Below are 8,582 nucleotides of genomic sequence, written 5' to 3' on the forward strand. Positions count from 1 at the left end.
CCCTGCAGGGGCTGCTTCCCGGCAGTACCTGTGCTCTCGTTCCCACGTTGAATTTGGCTTGTTGCCCCATGGCGAGGAAGGAAACGGTGATCTTGTCCTGGCCCACGATCCGGACTCCCACGTGCCGGTTCAGGGATATGAAGATGGGACTCAGCGGGATGGGGGGCCCTGGCGACACTCCGGCGTTCGGCCATGTCCACGTTCTCACCCTGTTGCCTGCCTGGTCCAAGTACTGCCCGCCATGAGTATCCATGTGTATCCTAAGCGGGAAGCAGGAAGTGGCGGCTCTGCACGGAGCTGCAGCCGCAGCAGCACGGTGCCCAGGTCCCCAGACCGGCCTGCGTGCGCAGCAGGGCCGGTGCCAGCTGAGCGCCGCTCTTGGGCTCCCACCCACACACACAGAGCTCCCTGCTCCTACAGCGCAGCCCCGGCCCTTCTGCTCTGGGGGTGCCCCAGGCGGTTGCACTCCAGGACCTTGAAGGTCTTTTCCAACCAGATTGACTCTGTGATTCTCAAGCCGGGCCCCACGCGCCCGACGCAGCAGCCGGGACAGCCCAGCGCCTCCCAGGCGTGTCGGGCTCCTGGCAAACCCGCCTGGCTCCAAGTATTTCTGTGGTGCCGACAGAGGGAATGGGCAGATGTGAAATCTCACTGACTTCCTCCTGGCCAGGGCTTCCTGCCCCACCAACCGGGCTGCTGTGTCACATAATGACCCCCTCAGCAAAACCTGCCTGCGCTGGGGGGCACTGAGGCCGTTTCCAGGGGCATTAACGAGCCTCTGGTAAAAACCACTTCCTTTCCCCGCAGTTTGCCTCTCCCCTACGCTAGGTGTTTTTCCTTTAATTTTTGAGCACCRTCAAAAATGCCCTTTACGGCCCCGGAAATGCAAGATGCTGAGCAGAGCGCGGGGAGGCGCTGCGCGACGCCGACCTACCAGACGGCGCCGTTGGGGTGGTAGCAGGTGCTCCTGCCCGTGGACTGGAAGACGGCCCGCAGCGCGGCGCCGCTCGCCCCGTCCTCCTGCACGATGCAGGCAAAGCGGCCCGCCTCGCGCGCCACCAGCACCGCCAGCTTGCCCGACGGGTAGCCGTGCCCAGATAAGGTCCTTCGTATTAGCAAACAGTTCAGAGCACTGCTTTGGGGTGCAAAAAGTGACATTATCTAGATTATCGTGTTGAAGCCAGAATGGGGATCCAGTTTCAATTGGGAGGCTGCCAACCTTTTCTACATTAAAGTTTTCTATACACTGTTACAAAATACTTAGAGATACAGATACTTTTGCTTTTTAACTAATAACCCAGTCTCATATTAAAGATACATTCTGGGGGTCTGCAAGGTTCATGATTCAAAGCACAATTCCTGCAAAGTGGAACGATCTACTTACTGAACTTGAGTAAGAGCAAACAGGGATCAGGTCTTTTTCTCCCAGATGAAAAAAACAAGTGGGTAAGAGAAAAAGGCTCTGCCTCTGAAGCTGCCTCACTTGAATGTATCCGAACAGCGGGTATGTTGCTTCTCATTCATCAGCCCTTCTCTCTAGCAAGGCCTGTTACTGTGAGCCCATGTATCTATGGCACTTGGTTTGCTGCAGCCATGAGCAGCGGCCTAGGGAAAGTTGCCCCAAGCCCCTGTCTGCTTTGGGAGCAGAACTCAGACTCACTTTTTACATCCCTGAGTCAGAAAGAAGTGAATCACAGTAAGGAAAAATAAGTTCAGTGACTTAAATTGTGGATTAGCTAATGGCAAAGTCGGCCTGGAAGCCATAGGGTGCTTTGGTGAAAGCTGCTCTGTTCCTGTTCCTTGCTGGTCCTGCAAACGGCTGCGTTGTGCTGGCCTGCAACCGCAGCTTCCCTCCTTCCAGCGCGGCGGGAAGCGACGCGCTCCTCCCGGCCCTCCGGCGAGGCCCSGGGCTGCAGAGCCCGGCGCCCGGGCCCCGCGGCAGCGTTGCAGCGCCGGCCTCGCGCTTCCCTCAGCAAAGCTACCGCCGGCTCCAGAGAAATCTGGACCAAGAGCCACATAAGCCGTTCAGTTACTGCCTTTTGCCTTTTTCCTTTGGATTCTAGCAGAATACCTGTGGACCAGATTACTCTATGGTAAAGCAGACTAGAAAAACTTAAAATCACGGTTACATCCCTGGACTAATACAGGCAAATGAGCCTCGTAAAGGATACAACAACTGCGCTGTTCTGTCTGGAAGGATGGTCAGAAACTTCCCTCCATGCTTGTAGTATTTTTCCAGGACTTCGCCCTTCGCTAGCTAGGGTTGGAGGGGAGGCGTCAAAGGGCAGGAGCGCTGCCGGGGCCCGCAGGCCGGGCTGGCCCCGCTCCGCTCGGCTCCGCACCTCGCCGGCCGCCGCGGCCACGTCGCAGCCGCTGTCGCTGCCGCTGTCGCTGCGCTCCGTGCCGGCGCTCGCGGCGGGCGGCAGCGTCCAGCCGCTGCGAGACGGCGGCTCCCGGGACAGCAGGTAGGAAATGGAATCGCTTTCGCTCGACACTGAGGAGCACAGAAGGTCGGGGTGTCGGGSTGGGCGGCCCCGACAGCGGCCCGTCCCCCCAAGAAGAGGCTCTAAGGCTGGGTTCTGCTGGAGCCTGCGGCCRGGCATTCCTGTCTCACAAGGACAGTCCAAAGTGGCCACCTCTTTCAGAGGATTAGGAAAAAACAAAGTATTTTCCCCAGTTTATCTAGCTATCTGTGTAAGTGAATAATGACATTTGCTCTGGAAAGCACTGCCAGGGCTCTGGGGTCTGAAACAACCTTGGTGCCCTGCCACCCCTGTGACAACACAGGCACGTTGTACGCTCAGTTGTGCGCGCTTCCTCTCAGACATATACATTTGATAAAAAATGCCTTTTTTTTTTTAATGTGAGGAACCATTTAACTTATCAGAATCTGATTTAATGGGATAGCACACTAGGTAACGAACTAACATGCCGCTGCATAAATCCTCCTGTTTGATTAGAGCACCRTAAGACACAAGCAACTCAGTTTAGCTTACTGTTGCAATAATAAATACATAAATAACTGCAAACTCACATTCAGGTAAACTTGTCGGCTCCGTTGCCAGGAAAGCTAACTGTTTGGCCATTTGTCTCTCCTGCCGCCTGCAAAATAGAAATGTTCTGGACATACATATCACCAATCTTGTTCAGAAAGATAAAAAAGTAGTGGATATCCTTAGGATGCTATCCGAACCTTATTACATTACCCTTACTAGGAATGCAAGCCACTGAATGTGCTTTTCTCTCCACTCACATAATTGCAAATAACTGTTTGAGGCCATGGAATGGCACCAATATAATAAAACCTCAAAGAAAAAAAAAAAAAAGAATTCCTCCAATACAAAGTACTATGATGAAATATTTAGTGAACAGACGTTATGACTACAATGGCATCAATCCTACTGATAATAGAGCTATACACTCTAATGGGTTTATGTGAGAGGTTTTTATATGAAGATTTTATGTGGAAAAAAAAGCAATGCTGCCCATTAGGCCAACAAAACAGGTAATGTCCAAGAATAGTCTGTTCCTGTCTAGCTGCTTACGTATTGGATGTGTAAGCGTGGCTCCGTTTTACGTTCTGTTCATAGAGGATGGGTGCGTAAGCCATCACCCCCCTTACCTCTGGTAGGCCCTTTCCTTCGCCAGGAGCCTCTCCGTCTCGTTGCCGTGGGACTCGTGGGGGCCGATAGAAATGGGATTGCTCCAGGCGGCCTCGCGCTTCCTCCTCTCCTCCAGGATGAACTCGTAGAGCTCTTGGTAACGCTCGCAGCAGAATTTCTGCGGGGCAGGAGAGCAGCGTCACTGCGCGGGGCGCCCGCAGCCAAGCTCCGCTGATCCKTCCCACCACCTCACCGATTTATAGTCTGCTGACGGCAGGCAAACATCGTCAAAGGAAGGAAACTGTTTCAGCACGTTACCGCAGTATTCGCACTTTGGRATATAGTCCTCCGCTATCTAAAGTCAAGGAGAGGAGAGGAGGAGGACAGGAATACGTATGAGCACACAAATCCATGCTTTACCTTGGTGAATGAAGGCTTTGCTCAARTATTTACAGCATGTAAGAAGACCTTCAGAAAACAAAAGCTGTGTCTGTGATATTTTGGAAAGATTTAACTCAAGCCATTAGGTCCAGGAAACCTCCAAGAACAAAAGCAGATCAGTATTAATTTAAAATCTCAATGTTACTCGAAGAAGTAGAATTACAATAGTAGTTATAAGATCCCTTCATTCCAAATGTAAGGAAAACTTTGGAGCATGCAGGACACTACAGTTTGAGCGTGCTTATTCATCAACCATTTCAAACACGTCACTTGGCGTTTGCAGAGAAGTTCCTTGACTGCTGTACTTGGTGCACCATGGTGAAAATCCATGGCGGGTTTCATCWTCAATCGGACTCATGGTCAGATTTGTGGACCAAACCCGCTGCATGTTTGACCAGATGCAAAACAAGGCTTCTGCACTGATGTGTTTTGAGGATGATTCTGTAAATATTTTAAATAATTTTCTTAAAAAAAAATGTTTTTTGATTCTCAGTTATAGAAGGTGACACTGCCATGAGCACACTGCTAGATTTACTGTTTGGCTTCTGCACTCCTCAGAGAGACAGCAACCACACAAAAGCATAAGTGTGAATGAGTACTTCTCACAGACCACTTAGCTAGGGCTATACATCTACATACTGTTTAGTATATGTACACCAGAAACTACAGTTACATTTATTTATCATTAAAATTATCTTCTGAGCATACAACTTTGAAATGCTGAAATTTGCCTTGCTTCCCACCTCATGCCTAGGAATAACACCTCTTTGACTATATTCCCCTTGGGGTTACCTGGAATTCTGTGCTCTGCTTATGTTGTTTGACTGTGAACCTACCAGTTACATTAAGTTTTTATCTCTATTTTAGTCAAAGGGACAAATTCTGCTAGGAAATCTTCAGTGGAGGAACCGTGAGGGGTAGAGGCTGTACAGCCTCCTGCCGTTTAAGTATGTGCAACAAGCATCATTTCAACAGCCTAACAAAAGAAAGACTCTTGGTCAAGAAGAAACTCTTACACTGGCTTGACAAAGGCCATTTTTTAAATTTTTATTTACTTGTATTTTTCCTATATGTGGACCTTAGGATAAAACCCACCCAGCCCTCACCTCAATCTGGATGTTTTCTCGGGATGACTGTGGTCTGTAGGCCAGCAGAGTAGGCAGCCCAACAGAGGGGAGYGTGCACAGCGACTTCCTGAACAGCTTCACAAAATCTTCTTTGAACTCAAAGGGAAATAGGACAAGATCAAGGTGGAGCCAGTTCTCTGTTCAGGTGTCAAACCATTAGGAACAAAACGTGCACTGCRGGAACTGAGTCCTTACCTCCAAGTCACACAGGATATCTAAATGGCTGAACTCTTCTGACAGGGCTGCAAGTAATAGCAATAAAGAGAATTATTAACAGGGCTGCTGGGGTCCCAAAAGCAGATGTGCTGGTCCCTCAGGTATCTTCTCTTTCAGCAAGCCACCCTGTGTCAGCTGCCTGACATTCACCAGGAACTGCAACCAAGTTTAAGTGCATCATTGGATCAGAGAAACCAGTCCTATTGAAGCCATGGCCATGGCTTACTGCCTAGAGCCCACAGTTTGGAGCACCAGCCAGCACTGCTTTATTCTACAGAGCATTTCCAGACTCATCCTGGCAAGAAGGAGCCTTAGAGGCAGCAGAAGATTCTTCCCCTGTCCGAGTGCAGCCCACACTGCAGGGGCTGGGGAAGGTGYGGGGACCGTGAGGCTGCAGGAAACGCCGTCCCGCACGCTGGGCTTTCCGCCGCTGTCCTCAACGAGCCCGTGCTCCCAGCAGGCGGGCAGCGCTGCGGGCAGCGGCCGCCGCTCCTCAGCACCCCAGGGAGCCTCYGCTTCCCTCCCGACGCTGCTTGTCACACCGCCTGCCAGGCAGCTCCRTACCTTCAATTTCAGTCCCCCTAATCCTGCTCCATTTGTGTTCCCCTCTAAGTAACCCAGCTCGGCTTTCCACAACATATTTGGCCACATAAAACCCCAGGTAGGTTTCTAATTCCTTTCTACATTCTTCTCTTTGGAAAGTATCAACGAATCAGAATATCTCTTCGAAAAGAATGGAGTAAAAAAAATAATAATAATAAAAAAAATAATAACATGACAGGCCCTGGTTAACACCCCAGCTCACAGGCCTGCAATGGGAGCTACAGCTCTGGAATACATTTGGGAATTAATTACATGCTCGTAGAGAAAAAGTAGAATGGTGAGAATCACACTTCTTGGGGGTGACTGATGTGGCTGCTCTTCTTCTTGACTACTTTTTTTAACTCTAGTAGTTCACAGATCTAGGTGCCTATCGCCCTCGGTATTCAGTGGTTTTTAAGGTGCAGAGAGCAGCTGCTCCGACCTGGCACCCGAAAGCGAGGCGAGCTGCAGGTGAGGCGGCCTCCCAGAAGAGCCTGCCCCGCGCTGCCCCGCGCAGCTGCGCCCGCGAGCAACGCGAGGGGCCCTGGGCACACCGCGGGCTTGTTTTACCTCCCCTAGGGCTTCTGCAGCGCCCGCATCCTTCCATGTGCTGCTGCTGAATGCAGACCCCAGGTAGATGATTAACTGCTGGCACAAGCGTGATTATTCTGTACTTTGATCCTTACAGTGATGCTCGTGTCAAAGACACGTAACGTGCTATCCTGCCTCTAATACCGTCTGCAAATGCATTCACAGTGAAATTGCAAACACCCTCCTCCAAAGGCTGAAGAGGGAGAACTTTATCTGCTGTAGGATGTAGGTGCCCCTTTTCTGCCAGGATGGAGCTGCATGCAGAGCAGGCCGTGTTTGGTGGCCCTTATCTCTCCCCCTGTTCTTGGAGGCACACGAGATGGAAGAGATGCTCCCCTATAGAGAACAGCTGCCTGCCTTGGAAAGGAAGCGTGAAGGAGGCTTGATGTAGTGCCCAAAAAGAGACAGGATCAGATAAAAGCTGGTGCTGAAGCAGCTGAAGCCCTGCTYGCCTGAGCGGATGCCTGCGCTCCGGCTGGGGAGCCAAGGAGCCGGCTACTCAGGCACGTGCCAGGATGACTCAGCTGAGCAGGAACAGAAGAAAGGTGACATGTTTTCAGCCCTCCTCAAGGCTTTGCGGTACCTTTCCTGGGAATTGGGCAGGCAGCGTTCCTGCCGCGTGTGCAGTGCTCCCACACCACGGCGTTGCCRAACGCCTGAACCCCCAGGTGCATCGGGGAGCTGCTCCGCAGGGGCCGAGGGCCGGGCCACCGAGGGGCTCCCTGCCTTGTGCTCCCCGCTGGCAGCAGCTCGTGAAGGATGTGCCCAGCCGCCAGGTCGGCATCTCCTGCAGCCGCTCGGCGGGCGCCGGGCTCGTCCTACCTGCCCTCCTGCAGAGCTGCTCCCGAAGCCAGCTGGCTTCTGTCTGCATCGACACCGCAATCCCCAGCGGCTTCTCCGCAGCGGGGGGGCTGCCGCTCTCAGGTGTTCCCACTTCCCTTAAATTAAGACACAAAACGGCCTGTTAGTCATACACAGTGACTTCATATAGCCTTGAAGATGAGACTCTGGCAAAAATATTTTATTAAAAGCACAGCCTAGATGTAGAAAGTGGGGTTTGGCTGTTTTGCTGTCCTGGCCGGAGATGGACCAAGTATGAAAGCCCAAAGGAGATGCCTTTCAATTTAAGTCTTACAAGTCCCAAGTTAGTTAATTTCTAACTGTTCCAGTGGTTACTCACAGACGTTTTCTTCTACATAACCTCCTTTCCCAGAGGTGTCAGGATGATCTGATTAATAATTCAACTACTTAAGTCTATTTCTCTTCCATATTAAAAACTGAAAGCTGGGAAAGCAGAAGTAAGGAAACCTGTGCAGGGGGGCAGATGCTGACAGATGTTTGACCAACGTTTTTCCTTCACTGTGCCTACTTAAGTACTTGACTTGGTTACCTCGTATTTCCTATCGTTTTTACATCAGCTCTCACCACAGGAGAAAACAGAAACTTTTTCAAGATTTTAAAACAGKAAAAAGTGTGGGGATATTCAGCTTCGCAGTGAAGAGCGGCAGGCAGGAGGAAGAAATCACAGGGCAGGGAAGCGCCTTTCTCTTCCCAAGCCAAATACCCGACCAAACGCAGAGCGGGAAAAGAGACAGCACCCTCCAGGCCGAGCGCTGCCCCCGGGCCGAGCGCTGCCCCCGGGCCGAGCGCTGCCCCCAGGCCTCCTCGGCAAACGGCCCGAGGTGCCTTTTCTGGCCTGCGTGCCCTAGCGCTAGAAGAGCGACTGGTCACGAGCAAAGCCGGGCACTGAACTGCGCGGCTGCGCTCTGAGCGCGGGCAGGGCTCCCACGAGAGCCCGGCGGGCGCACACTGCGCTCCGCCAACACCCAGGGCGGGCGTGTGGCGAGGACACCCAGCAGGGAGCGGGCGGCGGCGGGCGCCGCTCCCGGGGGAGCCGCTCACCCGCTGGGCCCGCGCAGCGGCGCTTCCCTCCGGAGCGCGCCCAGGAGGTGCGGGCGGGCACCTGCGGGAGCGGGCAGGGCGCTGCGGGGCCGGGCGCTGCGGGGCCGGGCGCTGCGGGGCC

General features: G+C 52.6%; 1 protein-coding gene across 1 annotated transcript in view; it reads right to left on the minus strand.

The window, feature by feature from the left end:
- ERICH6 (glutamate rich 6) overlaps window positions 1-8,582 on the minus strand; it is a 10,826-nt gene that overhangs the window by 863 nt on the left and 1,381 nt on the right. Inside the window, exons 2-11 of the mRNA XM_026045205.1 lie at window positions 7,382-7,520; window positions 5,366-5,412; window positions 5,150-5,266; window positions 3,856-3,957; window positions 3,623-3,780; window positions 3,035-3,102; window positions 2,343-2,494; window positions 2,172-2,257; window positions 935-1,087; window positions 29-260 (exon numbers count right to left, since the gene is read on the minus strand). Of these exons, the coding sequence (XP_025900990.1) occupies window positions 29-260; window positions 935-1,087; window positions 2,172-2,257; window positions 2,343-2,494; window positions 3,035-3,102; window positions 3,623-3,780; window positions 3,856-3,957; window positions 5,150-5,266; window positions 5,366-5,412; window positions 7,382-7,520 (1,254 nt within the window). The remainder of the gene's footprint in view (window positions 1-28; window positions 261-934; window positions 1,088-2,171; window positions 2,258-2,342; window positions 2,495-3,034; window positions 3,103-3,622; window positions 3,781-3,855; window positions 3,958-5,149; window positions 5,267-5,365; window positions 5,413-7,381; window positions 7,521-8,582) is intronic.

The sequence above is a fragment of the Nothoprocta perdicaria genome, unplaced genomic scaffold (assembly GCF_003342845.1).
Source record: "Nothoprocta perdicaria isolate Ctin4 unplaced genomic scaffold, notPer1 scaffold_4, whole genome shotgun sequence".
In the NCBI taxonomy this organism is placed as follows: Eukaryota; Metazoa; Chordata; class Aves; order Tinamiformes; family Tinamidae; genus Nothoprocta; species Nothoprocta perdicaria.